Here is a 15723-nt window from a genome sequence, read left to right as displayed (position 1 = left end):
AGCAATAACCGGGAACACATGGAAGCAGCGTGCGTGCAGCATGTAATGGCACCACAAGCCCATCTGAGACCACGGTGACACTTATACTGTCCGTCAGCCACGCCCACACGCCTCCCTCCTCCAACCACTGCAGTCAGGGGCGGAGCTAGCCTGTCATCAAAATGGGTGCGAGGCAGAGAACAGCGCATAGGGAAAAACGTCCATTTTGAAGATGCATTTCCGCAATGCATTTCAGTGTAAACACAGATTAAAAATATTGGCCTATATATAGTTATTTTGCGATGCAAACAATAGACGATGTTACTTGAATGTCAGTTTTCATAAGCTCAGGGCCAGGTGAGGTACGGTTCCGAGTCCAAGCGTGACCATATAGATACAGTTGGAACCCTTGAAGAATACATAAACTTACAAACTAGCACACGGTTGGCAGCTAGAATACCCTGAGTGCAACAATACAACAGTGAATACAAACTGTATATATAACTATATAAGTACCATTATAGTATATGGCATATACAAGGCTAATCATGGTGGTGAGGTAGGGGGGGAAAGGTGCAGCCTGAAGAGATGAGTCTTCAGTCTGCGTTTGAAAGTGGTCAGAGACTCTGCCGTTCTGACATCCACCGTGGGACCAGGACAGACAGCAGTCGTGACCAAGAAGTGCAGGTGTGGCGAGGGGGAGGTGCCAGATGGCCCGAAGTGGCGGAATGGAGGGGTCTTGTTGGTGTATAGGTCTTGATAAGGGATTGAATATATACAGGGGCTGATCCCTTAACTGCCTGGTACGCGAGCACCAAAGTATTAAATTTGATGCGAGCCATAACAGGCAGCCAGTGGAGGTTGCTGAGCAGGGGGGGTGGGGGGGTGACGTGAACGTGTGGGAACACTGAACTCCGCCGCTCCTCACCTGGCCTTGAGCAGGCCGTGGTCACAGGTGAACTCACCTGGCCTTGAGCAGGCCGTGGTCACAGGTGAACTCACCTGGCCTTGAGCAGGCCGTGGTCACAGGTAAACTCACCTGGCCTTGAGCAGGCCGTGGTCACAGGTGAACTCACCTGGCCTTGAGCAGGCCGTGGTCACAGGTAAACTCACCTGGCCTTGAGCAGGCCGTGGTCACAGGTAAACTCACCTGGCCTTGAGCAGGCCGTGGTCACAGGTAAACTCACCTGGCCTTGAGCAGGCCGTGGTCACAGGTAAACTCACCTGGCCTTGAGCAGGCCGTGGGCACAGGTAAACTCACCTGGCCTTGAGCAGGCCGTGGGCACAGGTAAACTCACCTGGCCTTGAGCAGGCCGTGGTCACAGGTAAACTCACCTGGCCTTGAGCAGGCCGTGGTCACAGGTAAACTCACCTGGCCTTGAGCAGGCCGTGGTCACAGGTAAACTCACCTGGCCTTGAGCAGGCCGTGGGCACAGGTAAACTCACCTGGCCTTGAGCAGGCCGTGGGCACAGGTAAACTCACCTGGCCTTGAGCAGGCCGTGGTCACAGGTAAACTCACCTGGCCTTGAGCAGGCCGTGGGCACAGGTAAACTCACCTGGCCTTGAGCAGGCCGTGGTCACAGGTAAACTCACCTGGCCTTGAGCAGGCCGTGGTCACAGGTAAACTCACCTGGCCTTGAGCAGGCCGTGGTCACAGGTAAACTCACCTGGCCTTGAGCAGGCCGTGGTCACAGGTAAACTCACCTGGCCTTGAGCAGGCCGTGGGCGCGGTCCTCCCAGTGCTCGGACACGGTGAGCAGCTCCTGCAGGCGGGCCATGGCGCGCTCCACGGAGGGGTGCGGGGCGAGGCCCACGCCCTGGTCGATGAGGCGGCGCATGGCGTCCAGGCCCAGGCCGGCGGGGGCGGCCCCGGCGCGCTGCGACGCCTCCAGCCAGCGGGCCTGCTCCAGACGCTCCCGCAGCCGGGGCAGCTCCGGCAGCCGCACGTCCAGCTCGGCGCTGGCCTCCAGCAGGGCCTGCAGCTCCTCCGGCCCCGGGGCCTCCCCCCGCAGGGCCTTCTCGCTGTGCTGCTGGAAGTCCTCCGCCCGGTTCAGCAGCTCCTGGGGGCACGGGCGGGGCGTGGTCAGAGAGAGAGGGAGAGGGAGAGGGAGAGGGAGAGGGAGAGGGAGAGAGCCGACGGCCAGTCTTAGACCCTGGGACGTACTCAAACCAGGACATTCGGTCAGTGAGCGGCTGACGAGCACCTGTACTAAACTTCAAGTTGATTTTCATGGTGTGAAAGTGTGTGAGTGAGAGTGTGAATTTCACTCACTTAAATGTTGGCTTACCTAAGCTTGATACAGTATTCATCTTAACATAAGAGACATTCAATTTAAATTTAAATTTAAAAATATATATTTTTGAAAATATTTTCACCGCAAGAATTTTTCATCAAAGACACTTGTATTATGTCAATAAAATTTTTAAATTACATGGATCCCTCCCTCTCTCCCTCTCTCCCTCTCTCCCTCTCTCTGTGATACATTTTTGCACAAGTAAATGCACTGCTTTCCCACATGCTTGTTTGTGGGGTTAAACAAAAACTGTTCATTTAAAAATGGAGTCCCGCAGTGACTGCAAGATTTTATGGTCAGTGGCCAATAGCAGCCTCTCAAACAAGATTATTCAGCCGCCAGCCAATAAATAAGCCGAACTCACTAATATGCGAATGATACCACACACCTTGATTAAGGCACGAAAAGGCCTCAGACACTCGAGGACTTGCATTTCCTGTACTGCAAAGTGGTCTAAAAGTGTAGCCGCCATTTCTGTGACTGGTTCTCGCTAGTTTAAAGAAATTTAAGCCATTCACTCGGTTGGAAAGTGAGAAGAAACACTCTGCAGTCCTTTTGACACGTTAATACTTTTATTTCCGCACGTGAACCTACAAAAATCTTAACGAGAGGGTTATTAGGCGCATTAACTCATTAAATGGGACGTGGGCTGGAAAGCTTGGCAGCACCGTCGTCCAGGGAGATAGGGCTGTGCTTGTTGTTGTGTTGGAAGACATGAGCCAGGAAGCGAGTATTTTAATTAACTGACGACATTTACAAGCAATAGTACACCGCTTGTACGTTTAAAACAACATCTTCCTGAACTTTGTATATCCGATTGACGCTTTTCCAGCACGTCAGTCCACAGTCGACCAACGTCACTGACTAGAACCGGAACAGTCCCGAAATCCTGTGAGTGCATATCTCAGTATGAGTGCGTGTAGTATGCGTGTAAGCCACATAGTGCACTGACCTTCAGTAAGGGCACGTAACCCTGTGAGTGCACATCTCAGTATGAGTGAGTGCAGTATGCGTGTAAGCCACATAGTGCACTTACCTTCAGTAAGGGCACTTAACCCTGTGAGTGCACATCACAGTATGAGTGTGTGTAGTATGCGTGAAAGCCACATACTGAAGGTACGAGTGCACAAAGGGCACTTAACCCTGTGAGTGCACATCTCAGTATGAGTGCATGTAGTATGCTTGTAGTATGCGTGTAAGTGCACGTACCTTCAGTAAGGGGGCCTGGCTGATGCAGCAGGGCAGGTTGTACAGCTGCCTGACAAAGGACTTCAGCTCCTCCACAGTCAGCTGGTTCTGGGACTTCCCTCCACCTGAGCGGTACCTGGGGGGAAGAGTTCATATCAGTTAGAGAAGGAAAAACTGACAGACTGCAGCAGGCCCTAAAATAACTGCGCTTTTCACATGCAGCCATTTTGCGGACAGCCCTATCCAGAGTGAATTACCCTCGTGCACACATACAGGTTTAGGCAACAAACAATCCTGCTGCCAAGACAGCAGGGTCACAACCGATAGTAGAAGTTAATATACCCTTTTACAACATGAAGCTAGAAGCCATATGAGGTGCAAGAGGGAAATGGAGAATGTAGTTTTATTAGGAAAGAAATGGGTTAGGGGATCTGGTTTTAGATTTAGATTATGTACAGCGCACAAACCCATGCAAAAACCCATGCAGCATTACCAGAGGCAAGGTGCACTTTAAATAGGTGCATATTCAGTTGGCAATAACTCAGTACGGTGGCACCGGATGTTATAACACCAGAAACACTTTATCAAGCAGAACCTCCCAAATTTAAGAAGCAGAGAGGATGGAGGGGACACAGGAGACCAGTATTTGGTGAGTTTATTTATGTTTTTATTTGGCGTGGCGTGTAGAGCGTGGCGTGTAGAGCGTGTAGAGCGTGGCGTGTAGAGCGTGTAGAGAGTGGCGTGTAGAGCGTGGCGTGTAGAGCGTGGCGTGTAGAGCGTGTAGAGCGTGTAGCGTGTAGAGCATGGCGTGTGGCGTGTAGAGAGTGGCGTGTAGAGAGTGGCGTGTAGAGCGTGGCGTGTAGAGCGTGTAGAGCGTGTAGAGTGTAGAGCTTGGCGTGTGGCGTGTAGAGAGTGGCGTGTAGAGTGTAGAGCTTGGCGTGTGGCGTGTAGAGAGTGGCGTGTAGAGCGTGGCGTGTAGAGCGTGTAGAGCGTGTAGAGCGTGTAGAGAGTGGTGTGTAGAGCGTGGCGTGTACAGCGTGTAGAGCGTGGCGTGTAGAGCGTGTAGAGAGTGGTGTGTAGAGCGTGGCGTGTACAGCGTGTAGATCGTGGCGTGTAGAGCGTGTAGAGAGTGGTGTGTAGAGCGTGGCGTGTACAGCGTGTAGAGAGTGGTGTGTAGAGCGTGGCGTGTAGAGCGTGTAGAGCGTGTAGAGAGTGGTGTGTAGAGCGTGTAGAGAGTGGTGTGTAGAGCGTGTAGAGCGTGGCGTGTAGAGCGTGTAGAGAGTGGTGTGTAGAGCGTGTAGAGACTGGCGTGTAGAGCGTGTAGAGCGTGTAGAGCGTGGCGTGTAGAGCGTGTAGAGACTGGCGTGTAGAGCGTGTAGAGCGTGTAGAGCGTGGCGTGTAGAGCGTGTAGAGACTGGCGTGTAGAGCGTGTAGAGCGTGTAGAGCGTGGCGTGTAGAGCGTGTAGAGACTGGCGTGTAGAGAGTGGCGTGTACCTGGTTTGCCTCTTGCCGTTCAGCAGCTGCTGGGCCACAGAGGAGCACTTCTCTGCGTCCTGGGTGACCAGGCGGAGGTGGCGCAGGAGGTCGTTGTCCGGGAACGTCTTCACCTCCGACTCCTCGATCATGGAGCGGAACACCGCCAGGCCTGGGGGACCGGGAGGAAGGCAGGGGTCAACCTCCTCTTTCACTCCAGGGAGAGTCCCGTGTTTTTGTCATTCGTTAGGAATAAATTCAACAGGCTAAGCTAAGGAGAAGTAGTTTTATCACGTATCCTTTTTGGGGAAAGACGGCACTCACTTCTCTTCTTGTCCAGTTTAGCCTCCAGGATCTGGGTCACCGTGGAGGCCCACTGGTCGTAGGACTCGGCCCGCTGCTTCACAGCGTTCATCATGGGGTACAGGTCATCCAGTGTAAACCGATAGCTGTGGGTCAACATCAGCCACGAATCAGTCACCAATCAGCCACGAGAGCCAAGACCCAGGCCAAGAGCCGGGCGGAATATAGTCAGGCTAAGACTCAACCAGATGGGGCTATGATGCTACAGATGAGTGGTCCTAACTCCTGGCCGCAGGGTGTGCTGGTGTTTGTTTTCCCCTTAATATCAGCAACCAATTCACACCCAAGAAAGCAGGAGAGGTGATTTAATTGATAAATGAAAGCAGTTCATTACAGTTAAGTGCTGAGTAACAACAAAAACCAGCACGCCTGTCGCTCTCCAGGACCAGGAGTGAGGAACACCGCTATAAATTGTGTAGAGCTGTGACTCCACAGGACAGGAGAGAGTTTACTTCTCTTTTTGTTTTTCCTGTAGAATGGTTATATATATATATTTTTTTAATTGAATTGAATCGAATCATCATCATCATCATCAAACCGAACTGAACCGAACCTCCAGCAGACGGGGGCTGGGACTCACTTCAGTGTGTAGTTGGACATGGGGCAGGAGCACAGGTCCTGGATGTGGTGCAGGCAGACCAGCGCGCCAGGGCTGCAAGGACAGGTGATGGCTGACAGGTAGCAGGTGGTCTTGCACTTGTAGCACTGCCTCTCGTCATCCTGCAGGAGATCATACTCCGCCTGCTCGCAGTGCACCACCCCCTGGAGACACACACGCACACGCACACGCACACGCACACACAGTGAGCGTGTACACAGGGCTGCTGACTCCCCGTCGAGCCTCAGACTGACTGACTGACAAGGCTGCTGCTCAGTCTTGTGTTTAAGCTAATGCTACACCTGCTAATTAGCATTTCACAGTCATTTAATAGACGCGGTGATTTAACCACTCTCTGGATGAATAAGGAAATAGGAGCAAGAGCGAGCACATTCTAAAGCTTTTAAAAGAGAGAGATAAAATGGATAAGAATGCAGTAATGTGGCAACGTTGCAGCATTAACTGACAGTTGCCTGAACTTAGCCCAGAGAATGTGGTGCGTTACAAAAGCGTAAAGTGAAAAGTGTACACAATGTCAGTGGCACCGTATGAGAACTAGAAAGAATTTTACTCCTAAAAGCAGTCTTCGGTGCTGAAACTAACAACATCAAAAAGGTATTCACAGAATAATGGTGGTTTGGTGGACCAGAGGTTCCCACAGTGTTACCCAAAGGCCGAGGTGGGTTGTTATAGTCCAGTGCCAATACTCCAAACTCAACAAATCTTTATTGATGCCCAGGATTAATTAATTACTACAACAGGTGTTGCTTAGTTGAACTTAGCCAAGAGCCATTTTGGGATAACATTGCAGAACCCTGGATGCGACCATTATCCAAACCTTCATATGAAAACAAAATGGTTCTCCTATGGAGCCAATTTAGCAATACATTTAGGAAGAGGTTGCACAGTTTTGTTCCCGATAATGGCCAAGGGGGTGGGGCAGGGTGACCCTTACCATCTTGCGGACTTTTTCGCGCAGCTCCTTCTCCTGGCAGATCATGAGGACCATGTCCTTCTGGACGGCGGAGGCCAGGACCACGTCGAGCGAGCGGGCCTTGCAGGCCATCTTGCAGACGAGCTCATCGTGGGAGAACACGCAGTACCTCTGCAGAATCCGGTAGTGATCCACACACTGTCGGCCCAGCGGCATCTGAGAAACACACAGACCCGTATGAGACCCGCATGACACAGACCCGTATGAGATGGACAAACCGCTCTAAACACACAGACCCGTATGAGACCCGCATGACACAGACCCGCATGACACAGACCCGCATGAGACGGACAAACGGCTCTAAACACACAGACCCGTATGAGACGGACAAACGGCTCTAAACACACAGACCCGTATGAGACGGACAAACGGCTCTAAACACACAGACCCGTATGAGACGGACAAACCGCTCTAAACACACAGACCCGTATGAGACGGACAAACCGCTCTAAACACACAGACCCGTATGAGACGGACAAACGGCTCTAAACACACAGACCCGTATGAGACGGACAAACGGCTCTAAACACACAGACCCGTATGAGACGGACAAACCGCTCTAAACACACAGACCCGTATGAGACGGACAAACGGCTCTAAACACACAGACCCGTATGAGACGGACAAACCGCTCTAAACACACAGACCCGTATGAGACGGACAAACCGCTCTAAACACACAGACCCGTATGAGACGGACAAACGGCTCTAAACACACAGACCCGTATGAGACGGACAAACCGCTCTAAACACACAGACCCGTATGAGACGGACACGGACTCAGCCGCTGTGAACACACATCGCAAGTAGATGCTTCTCAGGCTTCCCAACATGCACGGCAAAAGCAATTCCGTCAGTTTTAGTGTTGTGTTGTGATATAAAATATAAAATCATATTTTCTGTATTATCTTATGTCACTTTTTGCTTGACGAGTGAGAAATGAGTAAGACCCACATTTTTGGCAATCTTTTTGTCTTCTATAATATCAACGCAATAGAAATAGCAGTTGAGTCTAAATAAAAAGGCTAAAATACTAAAGATGGACTTTTTGATTGTTTTTTTTCAATGTACATCTTTTCCATGTTTTTTTTTCCAAACAGTTTTTATTCACACATTTCTGTCACATAGGGTTTGCTTTCATGCCAACCTGTATGTTCTGTTGCAGCTCCCTTCTTGCCAAGTTCTATTTCCTGCAGAAGGTTTTCTCTTGAAAAACATTTCAATCTCAGTAAGACGAACCGGTCTTAAAAGGTTAATACTAAAATAAACCTTAGTACACTCACGCTTTCCTCAGCAAGCCCACAAACAGTCCCTGCCAGACACAGACACAGACACAGACACAGACACAGACACAGACACAGACACAGACACAGACACAGACACAGACACAGACACAGACACAGACACAGACACAGGCTTACCCAGTCGACGGTGCAGAAGTTGACCGCCTCTGCAAAGTTGAACCCCTGGTTGAAACCACTGTGATAGGCTCGAGGGAAGGTGATGACGAACTCTCCAGCACACTGATTGGTCCGGTAAATCTGAAGACATATGGGCGGGGGAGACAATTCTGGTCATTACAGGGCATTAGTACTGGCAAGACCAGAATAATCCAATCGTAATTGTACTGAACTAAAGGCAACTTTGCTGCATGACATGTATAAAAATACAGATCAATAGTATGGTTCACTTTCCAAGAGCCCATGATATAAGGTCTACTACGTACGAGTGTGCCATGTCTGATTCAACAAATACTTTGAACTTCAGAAAGCTGTCCTAAATGATGATGTGGGTTCCACCGGATAGATGGCCAATGGGATTAACAAGAACAATGGACGTCTCACTTAGTTGGTACCTGATTGGGTAGACTTGCGGCTCATTGGTTCTGACAACACATAAAAAAGCGGACCATTGACAAACTCTTATTCCTTCTAAACAGTCCACTAAAATACGTTTCTGAAAACATTTGAGGCGAGAAATGAGCAACGCAGTTGCTGATTCATATTCGATTTGCAATGACTAGTTCGAAACTTGAATCCAAGCTTCTGCACTGCAATTGGTGAACGCATACAAGCTATTTAAGAACAAATCTGTTTGTCCGAGTGGTTCTTGCATGATTCCTAATGTTCTTAACCTGGTAATGTTCTCTACCTTCAATTTTCAGTGTTATAATTCTAAAGCGTCTGCAAGGGCGACATTGGCTCAGGCGGTAAGAGCAGTTGTCTGGCAGTCACCCTGAGAAAGACACCTAACCCCAAAATGCTCCTGCTGGTTGGTGCCTTGCATGGCAGCCAATCGCCGTAGGTGTGTGAGTGTGTGTATGACTGGGTGAATGAGAAGCATCAATTGTACAGCGCTTTGGATAAAGGCCAACCATTTACCACACAAACAAAATACATTTTTAAAAAGCCTGTGCCACGCATATCACTCTGGATGAGAGCATCTATTAATACAGCAGGTAAATACGCTCCCCCACGGAGCACAGAGCCCTGGGGGTCGGCCACACACCGGCACGCCGTGAGACATGAGGGTGTTGGGGTTCATGATGGTGACCAGCTGGTGCAGGAGGTCGGGCTGGGCCTCGAAGAGCTCGGGGGCCAGCTTCTTCATCACGTTCTCCAGCTGCTCCGCAGCGTAGCCTGGGGCCCCGTACCACGTCTTCGGCTCTCCCCTGGAGGAGGAAGACATTACAGTCCATTACGTTACATTACATTACATATGGGAGGCCTGTAGCGTAGTGGTTAAGGTAAAATGACTGGGACACACAAGGTCAGTGGTTCTAATCCCGGTAGCCACAATAAGATCCGCACAGCCGTTGGGACCTTGGGCAAGGCCCTTAACCCTGCACTGCCCCAGGGGAGGATTGTCTCCTGCTTAGTCTAAACAACTGTACGTCGCTTTGGATAAGAGCGTCTGCCAAATGCCAATAATGTAATGACATGTCATTTGGCTGACGCTTTTATCCAAAGCGACTTACAGTTGATTAAACTCAGCAGGAGACAATCCTCCCCTGGAGCAATGCAGGGTTAAGGGTAGTGCTCAAGGGATGGAGCGGAGATCTGTGCTGTACTAAGTTACAGGTTTGTGCGACTGGTTTCCTGATTGCAATCTGATTTGCTCCAGCCATATTATCTAGTGTTGCATGACTGGGCAAATGGCTGCAAGCATCAGAATAAACATTTGCAATGTAACTGGCGATTGAATTATCAGCAAAGCCCATCCCTGAAGATTTGAGTGGAGTGATTTTACATCAGTGTGTCAACCTAGGTCTGTGGTGACTTAAGGTTAACCTGGGCACCGTTTCAGAAAGCAGGATTACCAAGTTAGCGGGATAACTAACTAAAACACAGAACAGCATGTTCCATCACATTACCCAGGGCGGTGCCAGTTCAGGGAAGGACACATGGTATTGGTGCAGGCTGAAAGCGGGCGGTGCCAGTTCAGGGAAGGACACACGGTATTGGTGCAGGCTGAAAGCGGGCGGTGCCAGTGCAGGGAAGGACACACGGTATTGGTGCAGGCTGAAAGCGGGCGGTGCCAGTGCAGGGAAGGACACACGGTATTGGTGCAGGCTGAAAGCGGGCGGTGCCAGTTCAGGGAAGGACACACGGTATTGGTGCAGGCTGAAAGCGGGCGGTGCCAGTGCAGGGAAGGACACATGGTATTGGTGCAGGCTGAAAGCGGGCAGTACCAGTGCAGGTAGTTGATGGAGTAGCTCCAGTGGTCCTCGATGTGCCAGCAGAAGGAGGAGAAGCACATGCCCACGTACAGCCAGGGCAGCTTCATGCCACAGATGTCGGCGGTGATGTGAGTCAGCACAGACGGGTCCATCAGCGCCATGTTGTTCAGGTTCCAGCCACAGCTCAGGTAGTCCTGGAGGAGAGAAACAGAGTCAGGACATCCCACTGTAGTCATGCCACACACCACTCGCACCTCCACCCACACCCACACAAGGTCCTTTTTAAATAAATAAATTAATAAAGGACAGATGTTTAACATGACCTGAAGTTGAGGGGGGGTTCAAAAGAGCCTTTAAAAATACATGACTACACTGCAGTTAATAATTAAATAGACAAACCTCCCAATGTCAACAGTGCCTAATAATAGCTCATATTAACACCAACATTACCCAGCATGAATCTTAACACTTTCTAAAATACACTACTCGACGTTAACGGCCCATTAAAATGTGATTAGGAGAGGGCAGACTGATCTCAGCACGAACAGGGCAGGCAGGGGCAGGCCGGGGCAGGCCGGGGCAGGCCAGGGCAGGCCAGGGAGCGGGGCCCTGCCCTGCGGAGACCCATCTGAACGAGGAGCACCACACCTCCCTCACCTCGTCCTGCGGGGCCACCTTAAAGCGGCCGTTCCGGATGGGGAAGCCGCTCCCGAACTCCTTGGACGCGATGTCGGCCCCGTACTCCACGGTCACGTCCTCCTCGATGGTGCTCACCAGACGCCAGAACTCCTTCTCCACCAGCTCCGTGGGCACCATCTGATCCAGAAGCACACACACAGTCCTTTCATCCTTTATTCATATTTTAAAATGAAACTGTCGCATTCTGATGTCCTGTCACTCCAGTAGCAGAAAGTATACCAGTAGGAACAACATGAAGAATAATCATTTGCATCTCGGTTGCTCCAACAAGAAAGAAATATTTTGGGTATAGGAAGCATCTCCTCCATATGCAGTGACTGCCTAAATTGGAGGAGACTGAGCTCGTCACTCAGCATGCCCATTAGCTGCCATGGGGTCTGTTAGCAGTTACATTAGAAAAATGATGTTATTAAAGGATTACAACATTTTGGGAAACATTGGGAAACCCAAACAAGACGTTCATTTTCATTTTTGTGCATTCACTGGCCATTCATTCCTCAGTCCATGTTAGCATAACGTGTTAGCTTAGCATAAAGACTTGAAGCCAATAGGAGTCAGTAGCCTACCTCCTCGCACCTTGCAGCAACTCCGAAACGGTTTTATTTACACAAGGTATCATGTGTATTTGAAACACACCTGCAGGACAACATTCTAAAAACGAGAGATGTTGTTTTTGGAGAAGTTAGACAGTTAGAACTATAACCGCTGAACACACGTATCCTTCTCCAGTCTCCCACTGGTTGAGTGCAGTGATCCGTGCACCTTCTGAAGGTAAGGATGGAATGGTGCATAGTAGTTCCAACCATCTAAAAACCATAAGAAATCTATTTTTTTAATTTATTTTATGTTCCCGCAAATGTATTTCAAATACACATGATACCTTGTGAAGCTTGAAAGTTGCAATAAGGTGTATTTCTTCACTTTGAAGGAGGTAGGCTACGGACTCCTATAGGCTTTAAGTCTTTATGCTAAGCTAACACGTTATGCTAACATGGACACCGAGCCAGTGAATGGACAAAAATGAAATCAAACATATCGTCCAAGTCTGGGTAAGTCAGAAAAAAGGTATTTTTCCCCCAAAATGTTGGTGTATTAATTTAATGCATTGAAACTTTTGTGGTTATCCAGTGGAGTTGTGCACACACACACACACACACACACACACACACACACACACACACACACACACACACACACACACACACACACACACACACACACACACACACACACACACACACACACACACACACACACACACACACACACAGGGTTATGCCACTGACAGGACATTGGTTTTGCATGACTCAGCGTGACATTAGCATTAGCGTGCTTACGTGGACCGGCATGTTGAAGTAATCTGATTTGAAGGAGTCGGCCATCTCTCCGAACGAACGCAGCGAGTAGTCTCTGTACGCCTGCTCGAAGCCAAAGGCCTCCTGAGGTTTGCTGCACTCCTGTGGAGGAACGGGGGGGGGGGGGGTGTTGAGAAAGGCATCCATAATATCATAACCCAGATCACTAAAGAAAGAAACATGGATGCCTAACGGTGAGTCATCACAGGTCCACCTCAGGTAGAGAGCGAAACCTGCAACAGACCAGACAGGTGCAGCAAGTGGCCACATTTAAAGGGGCAACCAATCGGCTCATTTCACCCTTTCAGACAAGCCAAACTACTGTAAAATCCCAAGATCCCTCAATCTCATACCTTTTCAACCAATCAAAACAACTGCTGCGCCATTGTTCTGAGCCCCTGCTAAAACCTGACTAAATTCTCAACTTTCTCAACGAAAGGAAAACCCGCTTGGGATATGGTGGAGCCGCTTCATAACGGGCTTGGGACTGAAAGGGTCAAAACTGAACCCGACACAAGGGCGACTGCTTTCTCTCGCAGCGTGCCATGAGGAAACGGCAATGCCGTTCTCCCTCAAACCAGCAGGTGCTCTGTTGCAAGCAGAGCGAACGTTGTTAATTGTGGAGATAAATATGGACCCATTAGCAGGTTATCGAATGTGCAGTGGGACAGGACACCGCCCTTCATTAGTGTTGCCAGTCTGTATCTGTGGGCCCCTGGGAAGCAAAGGCCACTGGGAAGGGGTGAGGATGCATGTGGTAATTGCTTTAATTTTGGGGCCGACATACATTTTAGTGTTTGCTACAAGCCATAAACGTTGGGGCATGTTCTTTTTTTGAAACAAAAGCTGCTGCTAGCCTGTGAAATCATTAATACGCTTCGTGATTTATAATTGGACATTTTTGCATTGTGTTTTATGCAGTGTGATCGTATGGGGGTGTCTGTTACCTGAGCCAGACATTTGGGGCACCTCCAGTCCCCTTTGGGGACTTCCTGGAGCGGCGGGATCAGACAGAAGGTGTGGTAGCTGTCATCACAGCCGTCACACAGGAGGAGCCTGTCCTCATCAGTGCCACTGCCACACACCAGACACACGTACAGGTCCACCTGAGGGAGGAGACCAGGTGTGTTACACACTCACACACACACACACGTCCACCTGGGGGAGGAGACCAGGTGTGTTACTCTCTCGCTCACGCTCACTCACACACACACACAGGTCCACCTGGGGGAGGAGACCAGGTGTGTTACACACACACACACACACACACACACACACGTCCACCTGGGGGAGGAGACCAGGTGTGTTACACACACACACACACACACACACACAGGTCCACCTGGGGGAGGAGACCAGGTGTGTCACACACACACACACACACACACACACACACACACACACACACACACACACACACACACACACACACACACACGCACACACACACACACACACACACACACACGTCCACCTGAGGGAGGAGACCAGGTGTGTTACTCTCTCTCACACACACACACACACACACACACACACACACACAGGTCCACCTGAGGGAGGAGACCAGGTGTGTTACACACACACACACACACACACACACACACACACACACACACACACACACACACACACACACACACACACACACACACACACACAGGTCCACCTGGGGGAGGAGACCAGGTGTGACACACACACACACACACACACACACACACACACACACACACACACACAGGTCCACCTGAGGGAGGAGACCAGGTGTGTTACTTACACACACACACACACACACACACACACACACACACACACACACACACACACACACACACACACAGATCCACCTGGGGGAGGGGTACCAGGTGTGTTACACACACTCACACTCTCACACTCTCACACTCTCACACTCTCACACTCTCACACTCTCACACACACACACACACACACACACACACACACACACACACACACACACACACACCTGGGGGAGGAGACCAGGTGTGTTACACACACACACACACACACACACACACAGGTCCACCTGAGGGAGGAGACCAGGTGTGTTACACTCTCTCTCTCTCTCGCTCACACTCACACACTGCCGCACACCAGACACACATACAGATCCACCTGGGGGAGGGGTACCAGGTGTGTTAAACACGTTAAACACACCTACAGGTCCACCAGGGGATGGGAAGCAGGTGGGTGAAACATGGCAAATCCTCCAATACACAGACGCTACATTCGCCCAGTAAAGCCATCCCCCCCCCACACACACACAAACAGGCATCGTCACACACAAATGCAGACACAAAGTGTACAGTTAATCCACTCCATTCATACACACATACAAGCAATCTACAATCAACAAGTCACCTCCTCTCACACAAACACCAGCCCTACACACCCAAACAAGCACAGCCACAGGTACATTGCGAAGGGAATCCTGAACACCGCAGCACACACACACACGCGCGCACACGCGCACACGCTGGATCTGAATTACATCACCACCAGCCAATGACACGTCCCCCCCCCGCTGCCCCCGCCCACGCAGTGTTCCGATAGGCGAAGCATTTGTTTATTCGCACCGCCATGCAGAGGGAGGGCGGCGGGGGTGGGGGGGGTGTAGCTCCAATGTGCAATTCCCTCACGTTACGGAGCAGGGGGAGGCTGAGGGAGCCGGGAACAGCAGGACGTGTTATGAGCCCATTAAAAGCTCCCCCATCCCTGCTCTCAAATGACCGCCCGAGGGAGTCCCCTCCACAACACCGCGGGCCCGAGGGGAGCCGGGAGCCTCCAGCTCACAGACGGATAACAAAGCGGGCCTCAGTAATGGAAACCATCGCCGGTCACAAGGCTCCCGCGCCACGTTCAGACCGAGCGCAATTCGATTAGCCACCACGTCGTACGCCTTTCACTGCCGCGCACGGACAAAATCAAATAACTAAATAAACAAAAAGCCTGCTTCTTCCAGCCGAGAGGCTCCATGTCGAGTGAGAGGCAGTTCCGTAGGCATACGGTGCGTTATGTTCTCGTAGGAAGGGAATGGGAACACATTACCGTCTCACAGGGTTGGCGTTTGGTTCAGAACGGTGGAT

At 50.5% G+C, this 15723-nt stretch overlaps 1 protein-coding gene across 2 annotated transcripts in view; it reads right to left on the bottom strand.

Annotated features, from left to right (window-relative positions):
• LOC133139084 (lysine-specific demethylase 5B-B-like) overlaps positions 1–15723 on the bottom strand; it is a 41734-nt gene that overhangs the window by 9606 nt on the left and 16405 nt on the right. For both annotated transcript variants that reach the window (XM_061258373.1, XM_061258374.1), the window contains exons 9-20: positions 13570–13728; positions 12605–12724; positions 11226–11384; positions 10581–10762; positions 9398–9560; positions 8311–8430; positions 6852–7046; positions 5879–6060; positions 5260–5384; positions 4957–5107; positions 3484–3598; positions 1685–2040 (exon numbers count right to left, since the gene is read on the bottom strand). In XM_061258373.1, coding sequence (XP_061114357.1) covers positions 1685–2040; positions 3484–3598; positions 4957–5107; positions 5260–5384; positions 5879–6060; positions 6852–7046; positions 8311–8430; positions 9398–9560; positions 10581–10762; positions 11226–11384; positions 12605–12724; positions 13570–13728 — 2027 coding nt within the window. The remainder of the gene's footprint in view (positions 1–1684; positions 2041–3483; positions 3599–4956; positions 5108–5259; positions 5385–5878; positions 6061–6851; positions 7047–8310; positions 8431–9397; positions 9561–10580; positions 10763–11225; positions 11385–12604; positions 12725–13569; positions 13729–15723) is intronic.

Source organism: Conger conger, chromosome 10 (genome assembly GCF_963514075.1).
Source record: "Conger conger chromosome 10, fConCon1.1, whole genome shotgun sequence".
Classification (NCBI taxonomy): domain Eukaryota; kingdom Metazoa; phylum Chordata; class Actinopteri; order Anguilliformes; family Congridae; genus Conger; species Conger conger.
This window is presented reverse-complemented; position numbering and strand designations above follow the sequence as displayed.